Raw genomic sequence first — 26,732 nt, forward strand, 5'->3', positions numbered from 1 at the left:
TGCATTCTAATATACAGTATATTGCTTCAGTCCACAAAATGGCTGCCTCCTATGTGTAGGCAATAAGTACAGTATGGAAAAAATAGGTATCTATCCCTTGGTGCTCCTGGGGATGGGGGTAGGGGATAGAGGGAGAGGGTAACTATGACCACGATAAGTACAGTAAGTGTGGATGGCATGCAACTAATTCACCTGAAAAGGTTTATTGTAGATTTCTTCCATTGCAAGACGTCCATATTCTGTAAAAAGCTGGAAAAACGGATCATTAAGAAATGTGTCAGCAAAATAGAGAATACAAAACGTACAAATTTCCCAAAGGGATTGAGGAAATGAGTATCAGTAACATCAGCATTGGTCTTTCATTAAACATTTATAGCACAATCTGATGTGGAAAGTGTGTTCAATTGATGTGGCACACTCATTTTACAACTCCTCTACTGTAACTGACGGATTCCAATACATTGTTTGTAACATCATTCATGTTTAATAATGGCAAATACAAAAGCCATAAAGCAAGGAAAAGATAAAGAGTGATATGCACTAAGCATTGGAGAGCGATAAAGTGGATACTAATAAAGTACCAATCTGCTCCTAACTGTCACTTTACAGGCTGTATTGAAAAATGACAGGAGCTGATTGGTTGGTACTTTATCACTCTCCAAAGGCTTAGTGCATCTCCCCATTTGTCAGTGTGTGTCTGGTAAAGTCTGGGAGGGCAGCTCTATATCTCCCAGGATGCTGTCCTCTGAGCAAGGAGTTGGATGACTCCAGGGTTTGCCTGAGGATGGGTTCCCTTTACAATGGGGTGGGATTTGTTAGTGCTGTACACTGTTCATTTTGTTAGTTGATAGTCAAAGGCGCAGAATATTTTGTTTTCTGTTACTTTGACCTTCATGCTGCCCAGAAAACCCTGGAAGTATTCTTACCATGCTATAAAATCCCAGCCTGACTGGTTTAAGCCATACATTTTTAGACTGACTTTTTTCTGTTAAAACCCTGCCAGCCTGTAAAGGAGTGACACCCCACAGTTTATTATATACTGGGGGACATTTATGTAAATGAGAGCAAAGGAAAATGGTAATGTCACCCACGGCAATCAGACTGCTATCATTTTCTAAACTGCACTTATAAAGAAAAAAATAAAAAGAGAATATAACCGATTGCTATTGCCAACACTTTCCCTTATAAGAACCCTGAAAATATTATGGTGTTGTACATACGGGCAAATCTCCTCTTGAGTTCATGCCGTATTAAGATGAAAGTTACTATAACAGGCATGTATGCCAAGTTACTGGGGCTGGTGTCACATTGGTATTGTATAAAGTTTTAGCCACTTAAGCTCTCATGAAAGCTGCGTTTCCTGTTCACTTCTAGATGCCACCTTTCAGGAGCCTGGTAATTTCTGGCTTCATATGTGCAGTCTTCTTACAGACCACAGGACAAACTGCTTAACCCTCTTTACCGTCAGCATTGTAATTATAACAATGCTTATCCTGTACTAAGACTGCCATCATTGTAAACTCAATTTAGTATAGCATTCATCCAGTATAGGAAAAGGTTCTTTATTGCTTGTGGTGGAAGAAGGGAGCCTATGACTACTTGTGACTATGATTTGCTTCTGATCCTTCATGGGGGGGAGCAATATCTCTGTTCCTTATAAACATTTTTCGGTGTGCAGTGTGGATGGGAAAGAGACTTGTGCACTGATTTATGGTGCATACACACGGTCAGATTTTTCCTTCAGATCTGAACGATAACGATTTAAAAATCATTCGGTCGTTCATATCTGAAGGAAAATCTGACAGATCTGTCAGATGAACGATTTGAACGATGTGCGTTCCCGATGGTCAGATAACGATATCTGACATCTGATGTGTTTGCAGCCAGACTTGGACGATTTCCATTCATTTTAATGCAGTCGAAAATCGTTCATTTGACAAAAATGACCGTGTGTATGCTCCATTAGCTGTAGGCAAACGGCCTATAATTTGGAGCATTACTGTCAGGACATCTATTAAGGTGTCTCTCCTGAAGGTCAAATACAAGGCCCTTATGAGATGGTTCAGTATATGGAGCTCCCCATGAATTTCATAATTTAACCAGCATTTCAGATGACTTATGATTGGAGGTCTTGTCCTAAATTACTGTAAGGAGATTATCAGGGTCTTATGAACATCGTTATTTACTCAGTAACTCAAGGTAATCCAGCTAAACCTGCCAGGGAGAGCTTCAGGAATAAGTCTATCCCAACGTGTACTATATAAGCTAACGGATGTGTCCTCATGTACAGAGTGTCTTTACACCATACGGTGCGAACCACCTGGCGCAACTGAAAAGCTCAGACACTTGTAGCTTAGCTAACATTTCACCAAATACTGTGGTAAGTAGCATCATAGCTGCATACAACGCCAGTTACAATGTACCAGAGGAGCTCGGTTGCAACTATTGTTGCAAAGGAATTGGTATAACCCATGTACATAGTCGCAGATTCAGCATAAAGAAAGGAGGGGACAGGAATAGCCGCAGACGCTCATATCGAATTCTTTCTTACACAGATTTGCGACTTAGTTGCACACAGATGTGCAAGTACCACAAGCCCCAGTGGTCGTTTTATCTTTTTGCAGATTTTAGATGCAGATAAGACAAGTATTGAAAAAAAAAAAAAAGAATAGATGTCTGCCGTGGCTAAGTTGCATGGACCCTGGCTAGAGGAGCTATTTGGCGAGCCTAGAGCCACAGTGTATGAGAACACATCTGTAGGTCTTTCTTCTAAGTAGCTAAATTAAAAATTGCCAAAAGCTTTGTTACAGCTAGCATGTCTTGTATATGAATACGAGAAGCTGCTGAAGGCTCTCCTAATGGGAGGTGTTAAAAAAAACAACAGATTACATAATATATCGTCCCTCATCTATGTCACGCTTTGGTGGTAGCCTCAGGAAATGGAGGGAAATCTGCCTTCAGCCCAGTATTATTCCTTTCCTAGTTTCTCTCCTCCCATTTGCATGTCCACACCACACCCTGTCTTTTATGATGTATTATTATGGTAGCTGTTCGCATATTGAGGAGTAGACAAAATCATCACCCATTTCCCTCCAAACATATCCCGTGTTGTGTTTATTTCACTTTGTAAAGTGTGGAACATTACAGAAAAATCTGTTGGGATTGAAAAAGGTTCTTCATTGTAAGTGTAGTCAGACTATGGAATGCCCCACCAATGGAAGTGGTGATGGACAATTAACTGGCTTTCAATATGGATTAATGCCTTTCTTACAAGAAATGACACCCATGCTATATTACTGTGCATTATTGGGGTGATTGATCCAGGGAAGTTATAGCACTGATATTTATAAAAAGGTAGGAAGGAATGTCTTACCCGCTAGGACACATCTACCTCACTGGGCTTTTGTTCTGCCTTGCCTTCTTCTAAATTAACACATAAACCGAAGTTATGATTGATTTAAGTTAATGGACTTCCACTTTACTAATGGTGAAGCAAACAGGTTTTACATACACATTTTATTATTTCCCTAAAAAGAACCCAAATCTCCAAAATTTTTGTAGACTGATACTGGGAAAATAAGTGCATGAAGAACTTTACAATAAAATGTATTTAAATAGCTGCCATGACAATAGGTGGCAAACACTCCTTGCACCCAGGAAGTGGGTACCGCTCTTGTGGAGGCTGCTCCACTATATCTTATATGCTAATTCAGTATCCATCTTTATCATATGCAGGATTCAGACTAGACACCGGATTGGTTTTATTTATTTTTTGTTTACATCGCCTTACACCATTTCTCATCTATTTTCTACCTAACAGGGCATAAACTTAGTAATAAGGAGAAGCGGGAGGGGGAAAATTTAACATATTCCCTATCACTTGAGATATACAGGCATACCACTATCCCCATAAAGGGTTAAGGACTACAATTGCTCAGTATAAGAAGTATTAGCTTTCCTTTAGAAGGAATTTTGCATACACTTGGGATTAAGAATTGTGTGATGTTCTAAAATGGAAAAAAGAATATTAATATCTTTCATTGTCATTTAGTTTCACCAAGTATTAAGAAGATAGAAAGCACTGGCAAAAAAAACAAACAAAATGCAACAACCTGCAGAGAAACCTTTAAACTACAAGAATAAAGTAATCCGAAAGAGGGCAGGGAGGTTCTCCCCGACTTTACTTTGTGCCTCAGACCGATGCCAGCAGACAGCAATTGCTCCTTTTTTCCACCCATAACTTACAAAAGTAGAACAAGAGTAGATAAGTTTTAATTGGAAGGTAAAGATCCATACAGGCATAGGTGTTATATAATGAAAGATGACATTAAAAATATACGGTGTTGGAGGATGAAATCCGGGAGAACTGACAGTAAATGTGAGCAGAGTAATTACAGAACATTAACATGTTTCCTTCCCATGCCATCAGTTTATATAACTAGGATGGAGAGTTAGGGGGTCCAGCCTTCGCTTGGCACAAAACAAGTTATAAAAAATAGACAATAAACCTACATTGAACACTAGAGTTTACCAGAATATGGAGAACATACATGTACAGAGGTTAGATAACCAAATGTACCTGTAAATGCTGCAGATCATCTTCTTGAATGTTCTGTGATAAATTATAGACCTAGAGGTCATAAGAAAACAATATATATAGGTTAGCGTTATAAGTAACATTTACCTTTACTACAGGAACATGAATCACACGAGAGAGACTGCAGAAGTTAGGGTTCACCATCTATATTATTTTTTGGGGAATTAGTAGCATACACATTTATACCATTTTGTATGCTCAATTGGACCAATCCGGTCACAGAAGAGCCAGTTTCAGAGATCCTACGATAATGGTGGCTGGATAAACTACCAGATCCCATAATGAAACTGGACAAACCTTGTATTTACCACTTCCAGGTGGACTGAGGACCTCACCATGTGATTAAGGAGTCAGTAGCCAATAGACCTTTAGAATAAGTGTTTGTGGGTCCACACATGGTAGAATTTGGTAGCAAAATTGGTATAACGTCATGAGAAGAGACAAACATGTTACATATGTTTGTAGGCCACATTCTATCTTAAATAAAATAAGTCAGTCTATGGAGGTTCTTAGCTGGGTATAACAAATCAATTAAGCACAATAGCAGGCTCAGGAGCGGTCACTTGAACAGACCATTAGTCAGAATTTATGTATTTTAATGGAGACAGCTATAGTAAATAAACTGGTCTTCAATATGAAATGTAATAATAATAAAATAGAAGCAAATTTCAGGTGCTCTCAAGGCTGCAAGAAATCAGGAGTTTGAGAAACACTATGCCAAACCACTGATTAATTATCAATTGTCAGTTTAAGACATGTAAACCAAAGCACAATATAAAATAAACCAATTGCAGGAAAATAAAATCAGCAAATATCAATTCCATATAAATCTTTTGCATGGATACAGTAGCTCTCTTATACTTCATATAGAATACAGCATTAATTAGCCTGAATTGGTGGTCACTGCCGGGCTGCATAATGCCTGACAATTGCTGAAATAACCTTGTAAAATCCCATTAGAAATGGCTGTTTCTGTGATGTTATTGTTTGGTAAATATGGCTTTACAAGCCTGTAAAATAAAAATTGGGTTCAATATGCAAAACTGCAAGCCGACTAATGGAAGGCCGAGTGTTGTTCCGAGGACACATAAAATACACTGACAGAATATACAGGTGTAATATCATTGTTAAAATAGTATCTCCCCATATAGATTTGTAATCAGTAGGAGTCATCCCAAATTATAGCAATTATTTTTTCAGAGTAATGATTTAGAACACACCCTGGAAAATATTTTTTTTTAGTTTGGGAGTCAAAGTAATTAGCAGGAAATAATAGTATATATTACAATCATATAATGTTTAATGAGGGAAGTTAGTTTCAGTTTCATTTTGGTTATAGAAAGTCCTAGGTTGTGTAGCCACAGGGATCATTTAATATCCTTACAGGACAAGAAAACAAAAAAAACACAATATTTATTGAAGGCTGCACCAGACTCTTGAGGAAATCCTAAATATTGTGCTAGAGGGAGTATGGCTGTGATTGCCTTGTATTTTCACCCTCTTAAATTAAATTATGATCCTTAAGTAGCAGAAAGTGGATGGTGTTATGCCTCCACATGGGGCTCATTAGGTTAATACTGGTTAGCAGACTCCCCTACCTAAGGTTTTCTTTATATGTAAAAGATCAGTAACAGCAATGTGCGTTTCTGCACAGCTAGTAGGGTTTCTTCAAGTTAATAACTCCAGAACCATATTTTTTAGGTAGGCATATACGAGCTGGCCAAATGATCCAGCTTCTGGCTTAGCACCTAGGGGTTGGAATCAGGCAGACCTCAGACCTCCTCAATGTATGTGGAAGACTCAGGTGAGATTATATTGGGTCCACAACTGAGCTGTTGGTGTAGAAAAAATATGTTTGGGTGGGTCCCTCCTAGTCCAGTTTCTAGCACCTACATCCTGGGGAATGGCAGAGGGAGCTTGTTGCGGTAATTTCCAGTGACATGGCTCCACCGGCAATTAGCCGGCTGCAAGTCTTAAAAGTGCACACAAAGTGAATCAGGCATCAGTGCCAAATGGCAGCATATTTTAAATTTGATGCCAACGGGAAAATACACATGTATGCCAATTATTTATGCCTCTTTTTATACAGAACATCTAGACTAAAGGTGCCGGGTTGTGTATTAAACCTGTGTGCTACAATTTACAAGTATGTGATATGGTACAATCTGATAATGGCAAGAACAGGTAGTTTGTGTGTTACATGTTGCTATGGAATTCCACTCATTTCTGCAGGCAAAAGGTTATCAAGTCATGAGCACATGGCTCCAAGCTGCTCACATACCATGTCCAAACCGTTTATACGGCAAAGGATGATATTAGTTTTGCTATAGTTAAAGTCATCAATAGAATATGAAAAAGCAGAGAAAATGTATTTAGAAATTTACCAATACCTGGACAGAGCTGGTCATTGTGCTTAAGGCAAAAACCGTGGCACAATCTTTGATTGTTGACTGGCTGTCAAAGGCTCCCTGAGTGTCCATGAGAAGAACCGCAACCTAGGAAGGAACACAAATCCCACTGTTATACTGGGCACTAGAAGAATTCTACAATGTAGAACATTGCATCCTTGTTATGAAAGCGAACACATCCAGATAAAATTATTGTTCGTCCCTCCCTTCCCCTCCCTCTGAATTTCCCCCTCTCTCTCTTTGTTTTGTATTTTCCTTTCTTTTTTTTTCTTCTCTTTCTGTTATAATATAAAATTTTTGGGGCGTCATGGATTGTAATACTCAGTAAATTATCGGTGCTACTTTTGGCTAATATATTAAATTACCGAGTTGTTTATGCTGTTACTATATATTTACTTCTTTAAAATTATATATTTTGAATGTGTTTCAATCTCTCTCATATTCAAGATAATGTTTTGTTTGTTTGTAATTTTTATGTAAAAATCCTCCAATAAAATATTTTGTTTAAAATAAATAAAAAAATATTGTTCGTCCTTGAATCAGGTGACTCGTATATTCATGGTTATAAAATGATCAGTCCATGTCAGCCTCATAATTAATCAATTTATACACTGTTCAAAAAAAAACCTGATAGTTTGAAGTGCCCAAATGTATTAACTACTAGTGCTTCAATCTTTACTGCACAGAACATCACAGCCAAAAGTATAAAATGAAGCAGCAGTCACTCTGCAAGTTTATATGCAAGTTACAAAGTGTTTAAAGGTTTTAGAAAGGCAACTGATCTGAGACACATGTACAATAATGTACACATAAAAGTTAGAAGCAGCTATTCTGTAGCACAACACCCCCTACTCACAATCTCTAAATATTGAACTTGTCTTCCTGCCCACAATGTTATCCTCTCCTTCTAGCAGCACTCTGCAGAAAAGACCTCCCAACATTCTGTGCATGTAATGTGACTCTGTGGGCTGCCAAGTGGAGTTCTTATTAACTTGTTCGCAAAATGAAACATACATTAAATTAAGCCAAGGAGTCTAGTAATCAGAAAATAAACGAAAATCAACTTACTGTTTTGTAATAGCTGGTCTTCTCATACTTGGGAAGAAGCAGCCAATTATATTATATCTATATCAAGAAAGTGTGTGTCTGTTTGACCTTTATGAATGTCCAGAGTTTTGTACCTAGCTCCACCAAATTAGGCATGGTGGTGTAGTCCGACCAGGATTAGGTTTTTGACTAGGTTTGAACTTCGTCAGGGTAACACACTGTCACACAATCCCATAAAACTGGGACTTTTTAAATTACACCATTCTGGGGCTGAGAGGCTGGCTTCATACACACACTGTCACACTCTCATTTCTTACAATGTGCTGGGTTATAATAACTTTTCCAACAGCCGCATACATGAAATATGGAGTTAGTCGGCCCTCTGTGTTTGCATGATAAACTTTTGACACTGAACAGTGTGCAGTATTAGGATTTCACTCACTGTCTTATATTTCAGCAATCTTTGATTTTGGCAAAGCTTAGCAAATGGAGATTACAAACAGTAGGGGAGATTGATCGGAGTCACACAGGCCCCTTCTGTCCGGGAATGGGACTACAGTTATTTATATAGCTAACACATAATCTGTGGCAATTTACAGAATATTTATTAATTCACATCTGCCCCATTGTAGCTTACAGTCTATATTCTCTACAACATTTACACACACAAGCACTAGGGTTACTTTTTTGTCAGCAGCCTACTAACCTAACCGTATGTTTGTGGAGTGTGGAAGGAAACAGGAGGAAACCCATGCAAACACAAGAGAACACACGCATATCCCACACAGATTGGCCTTGACTGTCATTTGAAGTCATTACCTCAGTCCTGTGAGGCAGTAATGCTAACCGATATGCCAACCGTGCCGCCCAATGGTAGTTTACAATAAAGCTGTAAATTATAAAATGTACTTTGGCTAAGTAGAAGATTCAATAATAACCATCTTTTTATTAGTGATTTTTCCTTTTACAAATACACAACTTCATGCAGAAGATTTTGCACTAATGGTCAAACTCCATGTTTCAATAAATGTCAGTCAGAAAAGAACGCAGCTGCTGCAGTGTACAAACTTAACCATGGTAAGTAGTTGCACATTTCCATAAATAATTACTATTTACTGAATTTGGAACGAGTAGTATTATCGTGTCTCAATTGGTAGTTGATCGATATTTCAAATATAACTTGGCAATTATTAAAAAGTTATTAAATCTTTTACACCAGAGTGCCAGGTCTGATCCGGGAGTTGGAATACTGTTCAAATCCAGATCAGAGCCGGCACAGAACCCTTTCATATTGCGGCGCCGACCCAGGATATTCCCAAGTTGGATGCCGTCCACACTGGAGCAGGGTCTGCAGTGAGCCGGTTCCTCCCACATTGCAGTGGACGCTTGGAGATTAAGTCATCGCCAAGCGCCACTGAAGCTGGCCAACCAGGCACGATCCGGGTCATCGTGACCTGGATCGCACCGTGTTCACAGCAGGATGGCACGGGAACGACCCGTGGCCAACCCTGCAAAATACAAGAGTTCGATCCCCGGGTCCCTGGACCCGTGTGGATCCATTTACACCGACAACAATCCAGGATTTTTATGTTGGTGTAAAAGGGGTATAACAGAATAAAAGTAAGGTAGCGAAATAAACAATTAGAAAATGTATGAAAGATAGAAAGTTAAAATAAAATGGTCAGGGATCTAAAGGCTAGTAATAACATTGAAAATATCTATTCTATAGTACTGCACCCACGTGGTTTGGTCAGGTATCCTGACTGGCTGTTTATGTTGCTCAGACAGCATCTAAAGAATTAGAATAGTCAGGTCCTATTGAGTTCCTCAATTGTTAAATAATCAGACAGAGTAGCTGTGTCAATTGCATTGGAGGACCTAATCACACCCTTAGATCTCAGGGCTATTGCTCAAGATAATATACCTAAACATGGTGTAACATTTCAGCACTAGCCAATCATGGTGTTCTGCCTACCCTAAACCACCATGTGCTCCTTTAATAAATTGACCGAGGATTTAAAAAGAAAAGCTAATTAATTCTGCAAAGCAGGGAAGGTTATACAAAGATATCTAATACTCCCAGCTAGTTAATCTCACTGTCAAAAACATCAATAAGAAATGGAAATTAAGCAGAACCACAGACGAAATCTGGAAGACGTAGAAAGATCTGTGACGTTGGCATGTAATCTGGTTAGATCTGCATATATCACTACATGTTTGGTGTAACCGTAGTAATGATTCACAATACAGGATTTACCAACACAAAAATTCATGGAAGAGCTATCAATAAGGAATATATAATTATGATCTAATTACAAAGTCAACTTTTGAAGAGCATGATTAAGTACATTACATACAACAGAACATTTGATAGGATGACAAAAATGGAACTTGTTTGGCCACAACCACAAGAGATACATTTTAAATAGAACAGATTAGGATTTAGAGAGAAGAGCACAGTACCAGATGCTAAGCACGTATTCCTCTGGGTGTGTATGTACATAATGCTGTCCAGGTGAAAATAAAGGCTTTAACTACTGTACATCAACATATACTAAGCTACTGGTCCAGAGTCAGTGAAGAAACTGAAGCCAAGATAATATTTGGTATTTTAGCAAGCCATGATCTAAAACATACCTCAAAATCAATAATGAAGTAGCTACAGGAACAAAAGATTAAGGTTTTGGAATGGTTTTCATACTACATATTTATTAATGAAAATCTCTGGAGATCTTCCATATGCAGTGCTGGCTTTTGTCCCAGACATTTCTTTTTGAAACTGTTAAATTCATCAAATAAATAAGAATTGTGCATTAGTAAACTTGCAGAAATGTGGTACATTATACCTTGTACCCTGCAAAGTTTGGACATCTTTAAAAGTAATTTGCAACATGCAATTTGTCCAGGGTAGCCAAACTGTTGCATATAACTACAACAGCATAAACAGAACCTTTTACGTGGACTGTAGATGAAGAGTAACACCAGAGTATTGTACTACATAAACAGGACTCATCAAATTACCTTAGATCCATCAGGTTTATCAACAACAAATATTTCACTCCATATCTGTATTCCGGTGGTTTCTCGCTCACATCCTCCCCGCCACGTAAAACCAGTCAATGGCTCATAATTTCCACCAATCCAGGTTGTGGAGCTCTGGAAAAGGATAAAGGGCAAGTGTTTTTATCCCAGCAATTGCCGATTATGTTCTCTGGCAACACGCTTTGCAATCTGGTCACTCAACCTGATCTGTCATACATGAGTGGCCAAACTGCTCACAGATTCAATCATTCGGCAGAACGCACATTTTATGTAGCGGAGACAGCCAAAAAGGATCATAACTGAAAGCTTTTTTTGGTCTGGTAAATAACCTCATAATTATGCATGTTTACTTCCAGCTGAATCAAAGTCAGTTTATGACCATTTATAACAAAACACTTACTGTATAATTGCAAAAATAAAGAATAAAAATGGCTAACCACATATACAGCAAGCATAGGTTATTATTTCAGTATAGCATATCTAAGATTATGAGACAGGAGGATAGAGGTTATGAAACACCCTAAAGAGAAAGTGGAGAAGTTGTTTACAACAACCAATCCACTTATATCATTTATCTAGCACAGTCTATAAAATGACAGCCGATTGGTTGCTATGGGCAATTTCTCTTCGAAGGAAGGAGGGAAACTAAAGCCGGGTACACACTAAAGGGCGACCTGAAAAACTGAACGTCTAGCTTTCAGTCCTTCAGGTCGCCGGGTGCGGTGCCCGCACTGAACGGCTTTCACTGAATGTCATTCAGTGCAGGAGACCGACCTATCTGGGAACATGGAGAACCTGATGAGCGTCTTCAGGTTGACGAGCAAGTTCCACAGATAGTTGGGGTCGGCAAGTATCCAGCGTGCACGCGTATCGCTGGTCCTTGCCGGCTATCCATTACACGACTTTCTAAATGTTCCGACCAAAACACCCTGGCTTTGGTCGGATCGTTCAAAAAGTCGTCTAATGGATAGGCCCCTTAAGAGATATGTTGTTCAAATCACCCGACAAACATTGTATAATAAATATGTACATGTGTACAGAAGATATGAGTCTCTGAATACTATGGTCCACAGACCTATTGCATCTGCCCTGCAGCACAGCCGATTTGGATAAATCTTGCAGATATGTCGGCATGTCTGGCTGTGTTGTGTAATGGCAACCAGCTGACCGCCTGTACACTCGCTGCAGGGACCCACTGACATCGACATCTCAAATAGCTGAGCAAATACAAGTGCCTGCCCAGGTGTGATGTCAGCACTCAGTCTGCAACCCCTGGGTCAGCGGACAAGTCGCACAGGTGTGTACCCAGCCTTATACAGTATTAGGCAACCTGACATACTTCCAAGACCTAATGGAGAAAAAAGGGGGGAATGCAGATGCACACTAAGCACTAAGTTTATTATATATTTTGATATTTAGTATTTTATCAATTAACATGGTTTTCTATTGAGGTTCTTAGGTGGGCAAACCTCTTTAGCCAAATGTACTACCACATCACGGTGACCTCATCAGGTGGGTCCCTAACACGGACACAATGTATAAATTTATCTAGGACTCACCTTCCAAGACCTCCAATCTTCTAAAGGGCCACACATTACTCTTAAATTCTAGAATTAAAAAAACAGATCCACAACCTTGACCACCCACACTTCCTTCATTCTAAAATCACCCAACATGCCCTCAGAGTCAATAGACATACAATGCCCCAACACCCCTACAAGCCCTCAGATCCCACGTACTCAAAACTTCCCCCATGCTCCCTGGTTATCCTAGTAAAAAAATACTACTTCCCTTTACAGCCATAGCCCATGCTGGGTGGGATATACTGCATTCCCTTCTTGTCACCTGGTTGTGCTGCATGACCTCCCTGCAGCGTGCAGGTGTTTACTAAGTGGAAGCTGGCTACTCTTTTCAAACAGTGAATCAAGTCAGAGCAGGGCACAGGTTTAGGCTCACAAGGCCACCGCTGCTCTAATACTTTCATTTGTTGCTTAGCTCAAATACAGGAGTATGCTTCAAGAATTGTAACACTGAAAAAATTTGATTATATTAATGTTTCCCAGAGATACAAGTGCCAAATGTCATGGGATAGATTCCTAGTATCGTGTAGGACCCCCTCTAGCCCAGTGAAGTACAGCAACTCGAGGTGGCATTTGTTCCACAAGTGGACAGAAGACCTCTGGAGAGATATTGATCTATGCCGTCTGGATCGCTTCCCACAGCTTCCTGATATTTGTAGATGCAGTATCTTGGGTGCGAATGGACCTCTCCACCATGTCCCATAAGGGTTTGGTTGGGTTCATTCGTCAGAACTCTCCAAAATGCTCCTTGAACCAATTTTGGCCAACTTGGGACCGATGACATGGTGCATTATCCTGCTGGTAGATTCCATCATTGTGGGGGTACATGAAGTCCATGAAGGGCTTCAAATAGTCATCAAGCAATGCATGTAGCAGTTACCGGTCAATGACTTGTCCAGGCAGACTAAACACATTCCATGTGAACACCCTCGCACACCATTATGAAACCACCACCAGTCTGCACAGTGCCTTGTTGACAACTGGGGTCCATGGCATCATGGGGGTCTGCGCCACACACAAAAAAAAAAACACACTACCATCAGCCTGAAACAACTAGAACCATGACTAATCTGACCATGTCATATGTTACCAGTCCTCTAGGGTTCAATTAGCGATGCCATGAGTCCAGGGGAGGCGCTGTGTCTGGTGTCAGTGTTAACTCTTGTGGGTCTTCTGCTCCCATATCCCATGGACGCTAAGGACCGCTGTACTGACCTGCTGGATATGCATCAGAGGAAATGGGTACGAAATATCGATGACTAGCACTGGTAAGTACCGTAACTCTCCCCTCTCCCCCCCTCTAACCCTCCATTAGTGGTTCGGAATCCTAAAACTCCCAGGGTGGTGCCTAACCCCAAACCCCCCCCTTCCTGCACCCTAACCGTAGCCCTCCCAGGGGGGTGCCTAACCCGAACCTCCCCCCCAGTGGCGCCTAACCCTAACCCCCCCTTCCCCTAACCTAACCCTCCCCAGGGGTCGCCTAAACTTCCCTAGCCTAACCCCCCCCCCTACAGCTAAGTGCTTAAGTGCCAAGACGCCCAGACTTACCTCGTTCGGTCCGGCGTTCGGGTTAAGATAGACGTCGGTATTTCGACACCTATCTTAAGGCCCATAGCAGTCGAGATATAGACCGCCGGTCTATTAACTACATCCCGCATCCGGTACCTCCTGCATACTATGTGGATATGATTTGAGCCAGTGTTACTTGTTTGTTACCACGCACAAATCTATCCAGATGCCGCTGATCGCGATCATTAAGCACCCATGGTCGGCCACCACGTTGTCCACGGTGGATCGTAGTGTCTTCTATGAGGTATTCCCGGGTACACAAGTGACACCATAGATCAAGAAATATTGAATGTCCAGACAACTTGAAAATCAAGGAATATGGAATGTCCCATCCATCGGGGAACCCTCTATCATGATACATTTGAACTCCAAAAATTCACGTAGCCTTGCCATGAGCAGCAAAGATGGTGTTCAAACTGACTTGAGATGTCAGATTACAACTGATGCAGGGTTTGGGCATTTCCAAGACTAAACAGTACGGTGACACTACCTGCAATTACCTTTACATAGTGTTATCCCATGACTTTTGGCACTTCAGTGTATATAGCCGACTTTACCTGCCAATATTAGCTTCTGGCTACGGTATATTAGCTGTAATGCAATGCTGCAATTGTCTTGGAATAACAGTTTCTGTTGTCACATATCTGGTCCACTTTTGATAAACAAACCTAGCTATTTCCGATAGTCACTACATTCATACAAGTTTTATGGTTTAGTTCTAGCTTTTAAAATATTGTTAAAGAACGGGATGTAGTCACTATCCATGCTGTTGGGATGCCGACGGCAGAATCCCGACACCAGTCAGAACAACAGATGTTGGAATGTATGGTTGACCTGCCAAGGGCAAAAAAAAAAGTCCTATAAACTTGGCATCATCCTTAGAAATTGGCTAGCAGATGCACTAGGTTGAAAACGATTGCATGCATGCACCAAGCATGGTCTCAGTTCCATTCTTCAGCACAGTACACAAAGTAACCACTTTCTCATGCAGCTATGTATTTTCAGAACACTGATTTATAAATAACTTGCATTGCAAAAATGTTAGGAATCCTGTGACATTGTACGCAAAATAACGCAATAATTATTACTCTGCAAAAAGAATCCTGGACCACAATACAAATGATGGAACAAGCCATTGTTTCCTTAAACTGGGCATATACCTGCGTATAACCATGGTGGTCAAAGAGGTGCTACAGTGAAAAAAATTACACATTGTCCTGCCCCATATCGCTCTAACTCAGGAAATGTTCCTTTAGGACTATAGTAAATTTGACGGATTTGGTTGGTTGTTGTAGAAAGGGTTCCACAGAAACCCTTGTAAAGACATTTAATAGCAAGTACAGAAAACTATTACTTGGCCACAGCGCTTACATTAATATACATACTTGTTATTTTCTGCCTGATGATGGTTTTGGATTAAAACCGAAACGTTGCGAAAACAGCCTGCCTGTATGAGTCTTCTTGAAGAAAGGGAGATGGAGATCTCTATCTCAAAGGGATGCGCTATGAAACTTGTTCAGGAGTTTGGAGTTAAATAGCAAGGTTGTGCAGAAATTACTTCTACCTGCGCAATCATGCCGCCGACCTAAATTCCAGGAACATCGCTTTGAATTGAATTCCCCCCCAATATTTTGATGAATACAAAAAGTAGGATATACAACACAGAAAACTACAAACAAAATTCTAAAAATATGTGCGCAGTTAAAAAACAAGATGTTCCTTCAAGTCCACAGGGGACACTGGAATTCAGCACACTGAGGTATAGACGGTGTGTAGAGAGGAGCCGGCACTTAAAGAAATTAAGAAGTGTGACTGGCTTCCTCCCCTCATCCCCAGTTAAGAACTGAGCCAAAAGGAGAAGGAGAGAAGAAAACAGCTCTAGGAAAGGAAGAGGAACAGAACAGGGAAACAGGGACAGCAAAGGACAGCCTTGAATCTGACAGTCATACCAGAAACAACCAGAGAGCAACGCAGTTGCGTCCAGTGTCCCCTGTGGCCTCAAAGAAACAGATTTAACTAGGAGTACCAAAATCTTGTTTTCTTCCAGGAATTCAGTACTGTGGGGACGTCCCAAAGCTACCCGTCCGGGAGAGAGAGCGTTGCGACACCTGGAGAACCGAACGGCTGAATTGAGAATGTGAAGCTGCAAAGGTGACAAACCTATAAAACCTAACAAAGCGTATGCCCCTGACCAGGTAGCTGCACAGCAAAGCTGGGAAAGAGAGCCCCCCTGGCCACCCCATGAAGGGCCAACCGAGCGCGTAGAATATGCCGAAATGGAATAGGCGGAGGCCGAGAAGTAATCACATAAGCCTGACGAATAGTCAGTTGGATCCAACGTGTTATGGTCTGCTTAGAAGCAGGCCAGCCAAAATCATAATGAACAAACAAAGAGACTTCCGCAAGGAAGCCGTCTGATCCACATAAATACGCAAAGTGCGAACCACATCCAGGAATTGAGAAGATGGCTGATCCGCAGACAGCACAGGAACCACGCTAGGCTGCTTAGAATGAAAAAAGGAAACAACCTTCGGCAAAAACGTGGAATGAGTGCGGAGCACTGCACGATCCAAGACTATGTAAGGAGAGCGACGAGAGAGCGCCCAGCTCAGAAACCCTTCTGGCTGAAGCAAAGGCCAACAAAAGCACCATCTTCCAGGTAAGGTACTTCAAGTCCACAGTCTCTAAAAAGGTTCAAAAACTGAAGATTGGAGAAAGGAGAATACCAGGTTGGAGGTCCCAAGGAGCTGTTGGGGGGACAAAAAAGGAGACTGAATCCGAAGAACCACCTGCAAAATGGTCTGAACCACAGGAAGTAAGGCCAGCTTAAACTGGAAATAAAAATAGAGCCGAAACCTGCACTTTTAAAGATCCCAGCCGCAGTCCCGCATTCAAGCCGGCTGCAGAAAACCCAAGAGACGACCTAAACGAAAAGGACGAGATAGGAACACCCCGCCACATAAGCCTTCCAGATCAGATGATAGTGGGCTGAGGTCACTCGTTTCCTAGCTCGAAGCATGGTTGGAATAACAGTACTCGTGATGCCCATAGGTCTTAACAGCGCGGTTTCAACAGCCACGCCGTCAAACACAGTCTCCGTAAGTTTAGATAATGAAAAGGACCCTGCTGAAGGGATCATCTGCTAGAAGTAAATGCAGATCTGAGAACCAAGCCCTGCAAGGCCAGTTTGGAGTTATCAGTATGCAAGTGACCTTCTCTCTCTTGATGAGTTTGCACTCGAGGCAGTAGTGGAAAAGGAGGGAACACGTAAGCAAACTGGAACTGCCACGAAGCTGTTCGTGTATCCACTGCCACCGCTGCCGGGTCTGGGAACAATAGAGCGAAAGTTGATTGTTGAGTCTGGACGCCATGAGATCTATCTGGGGTTTGCCCCAGCGCTGTACCTACTGTTGGAAAACCTGAGGATGAAGAACCCATGCCCCTGGATGCAAGTCCTGGCGGCTGAGGTAATGTGCTTCCCAGTTGTCCACTCCTGGGATGAAAACCGCAGACAGAGCTGAAGCGTATCTTTCCGCTCCAACGAAGAACGCGAGAAACCTCCAGCATGGTGCCTTGGCTTCTTGTTCCGCCCTGTTGATTGATGTAGGCCACCGCAGTTGCATTGTCTGACTGGACCCTGATGGCCAGTCCTCGCAGAAGACGGAAGGGCTGTCGCAAGGCGTTGTAAAACGCCCTGAGCTCCAGAATGTTTAAATCGGAAGAGCAGCCTCCTGCAGTGACCAACGGGCCCTGGTAATGATGATCCACAACACCGTCGTTAGAAAAACCCAGTCCCAAATCCCAAAACGTTGCCCCACCAAGACATGGCTGGATTGTAGCCACCGTAGGGAAAGGCGCGTCTCGGGGGACAGACGGACTAGGCTGTGCATGTGAAGAATGACAACCTGACCACTGGGACAGAAGATCTAGCTGAAAGGTCCAGGAGTGAAAACGACCGAACTACAAGGCCTCGAAGGCAGCTACCATCTTTCCTAGTAAATGGATACAAAGATGCACTGATACCAACCGAGGCGGGAGGACAAACAGGACTAACTCCTGGACAGCTGAAGACTTGTCTCTTGGAAGAAAAAAAATCTCTACGTGTCATCCAAAGAAAATGGAGGGGTTGAGAAGGAACTGATACTTTGGAAAATTGATAATCCAACCGTGTAGTCACACGATGTAGGTGGTTAAAACATGCTGAAGGAGCTTTTCCGGAGACGGAGCCTTGAGGAGAAGATCGTCTAAGTATGGTACTATCGATGCACCTTGAAGACGAAGTAGAGCAACCATGACCGCCATGACTTGCGTGAAGACTCTGGAAGCCGAAGAAAGTCTGAATGAAGAGAGCCCAAAACTGGTAGTGAGACTCCCGGATGGCAAACCGGATAAAGGCCTGATGAAAACTCCATATGGGAGTGTGTAAATATGCGTCCTTGATATCCAAAGACGGCAGAAATTCTCCCGGTTCCAGACTTGCAATCACTGAATGCAGGGACTCCATCTTGAATCTGTAATATACCAAGTGATGATACAGAGATTTTAGGTTCAGAATTGGTCTGACAGAGCCGTCCGGCTTGGGCACGACAAAAAGATTTGAATAAAATCCCTCCTTTTGCTGGTGCGAAGGTACTGGAACCAGAACTTCCTCCTCTAGGAGCCTCGTGATAGTCTGTTGTAACATTTCCGCCTTTTCCAGGAAGGAAAGACCTGTTGTGATAAAATTAAGAGGAGGTTGATCCGTAAAGTCTATTCGGTAGCCCTGTGAGATGACATTCCGAACCCAAAAATCAGTGCAAGTTTGTGACCACACGTCCTGAAAAAGAGAAAGCAGAGTTCCCACCATGGGGGCCCCAAGGAGGGCAGGAAGCCCCTCATGCCACAGGCTTGTCGACAGGCTTGGGGTCCTGTCGACAAGAGGGAGCGACCACCTCCTTTACCTCTTGTTCCTCTAGCCGTTGTTGAAGAGCCTCTTGCACGACCTCCAAATCTAGTGGGAACTCGAAAGGAATGAAAGGAAGTTCCTGAATAAGACCTCCGTGGAGCAGAGGTAGAACCTGAGGAAGACGGCAGAAAAGTGCATTTACCGCCAGTGGCCTGAGAAATCCATTTGTCCAGTTCCAGACCAAAAGGCATACCTCCAGAAAATGGTGACGCCTCCACCGCCTTTTTGGACTCAGCGTCCTCTTGCCAAGAACGGAGTCAAAAAGCCCCGCACGCAGCAATTGCCGAAGCTGAAATCCTAGAGCTGAGCAACCCAATATGACCAGATGTTGTGCAGATGCTGAGGAAGTAGCTGGCTTGAGGAGCTGCTGCTGCTGTTGCCAGGAATAAGCGGTGACTGCAGGCAGTAATCCTGAGCTGGCTTGGCTGCGCGGGAACAAGGGCGCGGGAGAATGGGCGAAGCCTGCTTTCCCAGTATAGCCAGCCTCCGGAGATGTAGAAGAAGCTCCGTCCCCTACTGACTGGCCCCCGGACAGCAGATAATGGCCGCCGTTCCACCGCTATTCACAGCGCTAAGCTGTCTAAAAGTACCGCACTTCCAGCCTTCCATGCTACTCTGAAGGCACTTACCAGCCATGCCACCGGATGTGCAGTGTGTCATGGGGACCCGGAAACAGCCGCACAGTTGTGTCTGGTCCCTGCAGCACTGATGTGCTGAAGACTTGGGACCCGGACTTCAGGAAGCGGCGGCGGGTCCCTCCGGATAGTTCCCCCGGCCTGTGTCCTCAAGTAAAAAAATTTAAAATAAATGAAAAAGAAATAAAACTTTAGGCAGATGGTGCCCAGGGATCCGGCTCCCACGAGGCACCATTCTTAAACTGGGGATGAGGGGGGCATAGAGGGGGAGGAGCCAGTCACAGTTATTAATTTCTTTAAGTGCCGGCTCCTCTCTACACCCCGTCTATACCCCACAGCGCTGAATTCCAGTGTCCTCTGTGGCTGTGAAAGAGAAGAAAAAAAAAAAAAAAAGAAAAAAAAGAGGTTGCATTGTAATGGGTGATTATTTCTTTATTATATTGTTATATTGTTGACTTCGTGCTTCATTATCCCTCAACTATTCAGTGGGTGTATTAGTAAACCTGTTTAAACAGGGGGACCGCTGGAGTATTGCATATATAGTATTTAACACAGAAAACTAACAAAACAAGATACATGATTAGTGCAAGTTAAGTAGGGGAGGTGGGAGCAGGGCTTTGGCACAGGAGCTAAATAGTATTTAAATAAATACAGTAGTATATCCTAAAAATACTACAAAGAACAGTACTCTATGTAAAAGGGACACATTCTATATGCAGAGATTCATGGTTAAATTAGAACTCATTTCAATATTATATAAAATGCACATACTAGCATTAACATCTATAGCAGGAACAGATAAATATAAAAATAAAACAATCACAGATAAATGTCAGTGCACAGAGCTAATTAAAGCACTCTATTGCCCTGTAAAAAAGAAGAAAGGTATTTATGGTGAAAGGGTGTAAAAATAGGTGAAAATATCACCTGCTGAAAATGTGTAGTGATGCTGACTAGATGGCATACTATAAATGAGGTATAAACAGATAAAGAAAAATAGTCACATTCAAATTGGCACCACAAACCACATGACAAGTACATTATAGACTGATGTGTCACATTAGTAATGGTATATGAGAATATGTACAGTATAGAACATATAAAAGGCAAAACAGTATTATCTAGAGAAAAGCGCTAATAGGGCTATATGGGGGCTATATAATAGGGCTATATGGGGGCTATATAATAGGGCTATATGGGGGCGATTTTTTGGGTGACGATAATTAATGGGTGCCCAACACAGCAATTCAAATGTTCTGTGCTCCTATTAATTATCGCTGGTCACACCCGAAATAATTAGGTTTAGCCACACATAGCAGCTAAACCCGTCTAAACTAAAGAGCGCAATGCGAAAAATTCTGTTGGGGCACCTAAAAGCAGGACTTTTCGCACAGAAATGTGGCTGTCCGCAGCATTCACACCTGATCGGTTCAACAACTGAATTGCTCCGTCGGGTGCCCTTTACAGCCTAAAAACCCCCCAAAAAACAAATAAATTCCCCCCTAGAATGAGCGCTTCTATTAGAAACATTCAGACATTTATCTGCGGTACTGTTTTGCTTTTTATCTTTGTTACCGTTATTGATAATGTCAGTGCTAGAATGTGCATTTTAGTATATAATTGAAATAAAAGTTATATTTTAAGCTTGAATCTCTCTGCATATAGTGTGCCCTTCATATACAGTACTGTTCTATCTATTCCTTTTGATCTTTGTGACAACAAAATACATAATGTTTAAAAGCAACAAATAGTTTGGAAAACTGTTCTGGATAAGGGACAAGTAACAGAAGCTTAGCAACTTGGTTATAATGAACAAAAGGGAAAGAGAGGGGAGACATTACTTGTGTGTCAGGCCATGGGTAACGTTAAAGAACAGTATAAACACTGCACAGAATGGAATATAAAACATCAGACTGTCAGATGAAAACATGGGTCATAACACAGGAGATGTTATTTGCCGACATTCAGGTCCAAATTCCTACATATTAAAGTTAATGTATTGCAGCAATTTCTATGGACTTATAGTTAACAAGTCAATTTGGGCAAAATAAAGTGAACGTATTGGTAGGGTGAAGATTACATAAACGCTTACCTGACTGTACATAAACCGAAGCATAAAATCCAGTAAGAAAGATTTCCCTTTACGAAAAGCACCAGCTACAGACACGACAACCACGTTCAGGTCACATATGTGCTCCTGCAGCAAAACACTCTCCAAGGCCTTCTCATCCAGCTCAAAATTATGGTCGTCTTCATGAGCCAAGACTATCTGGATGGGGTGTGGCGTGTCCATCACCTCTACGTCAGACTCCGAATCAGGAATACCGTCTTCCCCGTTCGCTTCATCTGCAACGAGTCAAACAAAATATCAATTTAAAAAAATACATTTTTTTAGCAATATTATAGTAGATAACTAAGGAATTAGAGATATGACAGACTCCTGTGCATTGTGACCAGGAAAAATAATTACAGGTAATATTGGTCCCAACATTGACTCCATGAGCGGTTCCGGTACGATACAACACAAGTTTTCCCCCACACTGGAAAACTTGTCATGTCGGCACTACCGTAATTGGTCGATACGTGCAGCCAGACAATGCAGCAAATCCCCCACCCCAACACTTTGACAATTATTACTGTACAACTATTTCACAAAGCAAACATATAAAATGAGCCTTCAGAGATCAATTACTAACAAATAAAAAAAAACCACAGCACTAAACAAATAACCCATATGTTTACATAGGTATATAAATAGAACAGCAGCAGGAAAAGAAAATTAGCAGAAAAGAGCACGTAAAGTAAGTCAGACTTGAGTTCCAGAGTCATCTTCCTCGGTGACCACACAAAAATAAAATGCTACATAAAACAAAGTACCAAGATTTAAATGTCATTTCGGTCTTAAAAAGGCAAAACAAAATAAGCATAGTAAATGGAAAAATAAACAAAAACTTATTTTACACACACACACAAAAAAAAGTTTTCATTTGCGTAGAAAGGATTATAAAAGAGAAAGTAATCCTATGTAATTTATTTTTAATGTATTTATTTTGTCAGAACAGACCTCTATAGAACACTTCAGCTCCAGTAGGTCTTTCTACTGCAGCGGGATTCGCATGATATGATCTCTGTATACATATAATGCTCCCTGTATATATTTGCACTACATTCATAACTGTTGTTCTCTATTGTCCAGGACTGCAGGAAAATCCATATTAGTAAATGTTTGAAAAAGCACAATAATGGAGAGACAAAATGGGGATAGTGTTATTAAGATTAAAGCAGGCCATATACTAGACTAGATTAACTTTCATCCAACTTGTCTGTCCAACTAACATTGTACTCCATACACCAAACCATCTTTTTCATCAGACCATCAATCTTCTCTCCAAATGAACAATTTTGACGTCACCAAAGTAGGCCGACACTGTCCGCCTATTTCTAGTACAATAAGAAAAAAAAAAAAAAGTTTCACATATGCCAGCCGGGATGCGGTCAAAATGAGGACGGCCGGGAAGCAGTCTGACTAAATCCCGGCGTCTAAATATCCGACAGGGGACTAAAGACAGGCATCGAAATCCTGACGCCAGAATCTAGACAGACTGCTTCCCAAACGAAGGTAAGCTGGGCACTGTTAGCGCTTAGCCAGGTGGCTTCCCGGCTGTCAGCATTACATACCCAACCCGTGCCAACCAACCCCTCTCCTGCAGACTGTCAATTATATCCCTTCTGCACAGCATCTTGTAAACCCCCCTCACACAGAAGCTTGTTGCACAGCCACCCAGCGTCTTGGCAGTGGCTGGTAAATACTGGAGGGTTCAGTGTCAACAATCCAGGGTGAAGAGCTGGTCACACATGCCCCCGCCTGCACAGCAGACTGTGCCATCACTGTGAGTAGCAGTAGATGGATGAAGTGTTCGCTTACTTCTGATAAAAAAAAAAAAAAAAAATCTTTCAGTTGGGGAGGAAAGTCTCCAACTTTTGACTTGTACTGTAGTGATAATCGCCCAGCTAGTTGGGAGAAATCAACAGTTTTCAGCTGTTATCTAGCGTGTGGGAGCAAACAGACGATAATAGTAGCAGGTTATCGGTCCAACCAGTCAACTGGTTTCCTGGATGGGATGATAGCGTACAAGTGTATGGTCAGCTTAACAACCGGTTTGTGCTTTCCAGGATTGAAGTTTTACAAAATGGACTACAGTGTGAATTAGTAAGTTACTCACATAGGTACACATCAATTTATAAAAAAAAAAACAATAAAAAAAAAAATAGATATCTCTATATCTTTATCTAAAACCCACAAAAGCTATAATTGAAAAAAAAAAAAAAGAAGGCAAAAGTCAAAAGGGTTTTGAAGCTACATTCTACACTGAACATAAAGCATCTCTTGAGAAAATATAAAATTTCATAAAAGCAAAGATGCGTTTAAAAGAAATTAACTGGGAGTATTTTTTATGGATAGAAAGATACATGTACATCCTTAGATATTCTGAATAAAAACCGATTAGGAGATCCCATGATAAAATTCGCACATTCCAAGCCACCTCAGTCGGCATCTAGGCGCGTGCCCTGGCTCCCACTGCGCTTGCATGTAGGAGACAGGACAGACCTTAGCAGATTCTTATATAGATTGTCATGTGAAACTTGTCACCAACTATTTTTGACATGGAATAGCTTTATCAGATAGGTCTTTTTAGATTTTTGGCCACCAAATGTGCTGAGAGGGAGGACCAATAAGTCATTGATTTTAGCCAGGACAGTGAAAAGAACCAGTCCCCAGAGCTATAATACTCTACTCCTCCCCAAGGTGGTAGTACAGTTTTAAATAGAGGTCACTTCTCAACTTCAAAGACTTCTCTCAATTTCTTTCTTCAGGTCACAGCAAGTCTAAAGCTGGGTACACACTATAGCGATATGTCTGCAGTTCGAGTGATCTGCAGATATAGCTACAGATGATGGTCGTTCATACACCCTGAACGGCCATCATCTGTGTCTGGCCGCGGGTCCCGGCGGCCGGGTGGCGTGTCCCATCACCCTCCCTGCAGCTGCTGCTGTGTGTGTGTACGGGCGATCTGCAGACCGCCCGTACACACTTGCCGATGGACAGATATATCTGCAGACATATCTGTCCATCGGCTGTGCAGCACAGCCAATGAGATATGTCGGTGAACGACGACATTCACCAACATCGCGGGTACACACTGGCCAACGGGCAGCAGATATATTGACCGATCAATTGATATATCTGTCAGTGTGTATCTAGCTTCAGCTTCACTAGCTAATGGTTTCAAATATCTTCAGGAACTTTTCTACACAGAGATAATGATCACCACTTCTCTTAATCGTTACTGTATATTTAGGAATTTGTGCTGGCATACAAACACATGGTGAAAGAGTACTAGCGATGTATTGTCTCTCTCCAGTTTATGTTTTTAACAACTACAGCCTGTGCTTCAGCTATAGACCTAAAAAAAACTGACCATCAAGATTCAGCCAATCAATCTCCAAACTAAAAGCTAGAACAGACGTAACTGAAGATCCCAACTCCCTTCTCCAGAATGGTCAGCACATACAGCTATGCAAAGTATAGCCATTACAGTAGAACATATACCTTATGCATAATAAAGCACAGTAAATACCGTAAATAAAGTACACACAATCAGCAAAATATACAAGTTATAATGCTATTTTCTGAACCCAATGGACAAAACAACAATTTAATTTTCTGAGTACATTCTCCAAACCATAGCAAGTTTTTATTGGGAATAAATCTAACTTCTATTTAGAGTTTAGGTACAGCAATGGAAACAAATGTACGCTAACTGGCTAAATGCTTTATTGGTTCTTACTAGGAATTTGAAGTTTATATTACCACAGGGCAAGTCACGATCCTTGTATTCTAGATTAGGTATACAGATGACACACTTTTTTGTATTAGAACTGTAGGTGAGTAATCCCTTATGCTGCGTACACACTGGCTGACATGTCGGTTGTTCAATTGAACGGTCCATATATCGTGTGTGCGTCAGGCAGTGTGTACCAGCAAGCAGTCAACTGCCCATACACTCACTGCATGGGCCAGTAATGATTGACCGCTCAACTGGGTGGGCGCATGTAAATGCCTGCCCAGTTGTGACGTCAGTCACGAGGAATCGGGCAGTCTGTATATAGAACAGTTGATCTGCACAGAAAAACGGTGTTCAAGTGTACTTGAACACAGAAGAATTGATGTGGTTTTTAAGACAAAGGGTGGTCACACCAATGATTGATTTGGATTTCTCTCCAGTTTATTCACTTAGAAGTGTTAATAGTTTATATTTAACAATATGCAATTTTGGAAAGCATTCTTACTTTGCAGCATGTATTCCACAGTACTAACTATAGAAATATTATAAATATACATAAATACCCAGGACTATGGCAGGCAGAAATCTGCAAAAAGTTCACTGTTTGGACGCCCTAACCAGGACTAAACCTGATGCATTTGGGCGCAACAAGCGTGATAAGTAATGCAGTTGCGCCCGATCAGCAAAATAATTGAACAGCTCCATCAGTTGCACATTACTCATCGTAGCCCAAAAAACTATTGAATTCCCCCTACAATTTCATATTATGCACTGCTTAACATTTTTTTTTGTTCATTACACATACTAAAAGGTGCATACACATTGGGCGATTAAAGTGGACGACAGAATGATAACGATATCGTTATCGTTCACTTTATTGTCCATTTTTTCACCTAAACGATGAACCATAACGACAAACGACACGCTTTGCCTCAGGTCGTTCGCCTTTATCGTTCATTTGGCAAACATGCAGGCCAACCTGACAATATTGTCAGCTTGCTGCATGTTGAGGAATGGGGGAGAGAGCCCATCGCTGAACGATATTGTTAATGATATCGTTCAG

The 26,732-nt window shown here is 41.5% G+C and overlaps 1 protein-coding gene across 3 annotated transcripts in view; it reads right to left on the reverse strand.

Annotated features, from left to right (window-relative positions):
* ATL2 (atlastin GTPase 2) overlaps window positions 1-26,732 on the reverse strand; it is a 109,888-nt gene that overhangs the window by 22,358 nt on the left and 60,798 nt on the right. For all 3 annotated transcript variants that reach the window (XM_088477372.1, XM_088477371.1, XM_088477373.1), the window contains exons 2-6: window positions 21,916-22,169; window positions 11,074-11,208; window positions 6,988-7,092; window positions 4,580-4,630; window positions 193-249 (exon numbers count right to left, since the gene is read on the reverse strand). In XM_088477372.1, the coding sequence (XP_088333498.1) occupies window positions 193-249; window positions 4,580-4,630; window positions 6,988-7,092; window positions 11,074-11,208; window positions 21,916-22,169 (602 nt within the window). The remainder of the gene's footprint in view (window positions 1-192; window positions 250-4,579; window positions 4,631-6,987; window positions 7,093-11,073; window positions 11,209-21,915; window positions 22,170-26,732) is intronic.

Source organism: Taudactylus pleione, unplaced genomic scaffold, assembly GCF_031769625.1.
Source record: "Taudactylus pleione unplaced genomic scaffold, aTauple2 ptg000201l, whole genome shotgun sequence".
Taxonomy (NCBI): domain Eukaryota; kingdom Metazoa; phylum Chordata; class Amphibia; order Anura; family Myobatrachidae; genus Taudactylus; species Taudactylus pleione.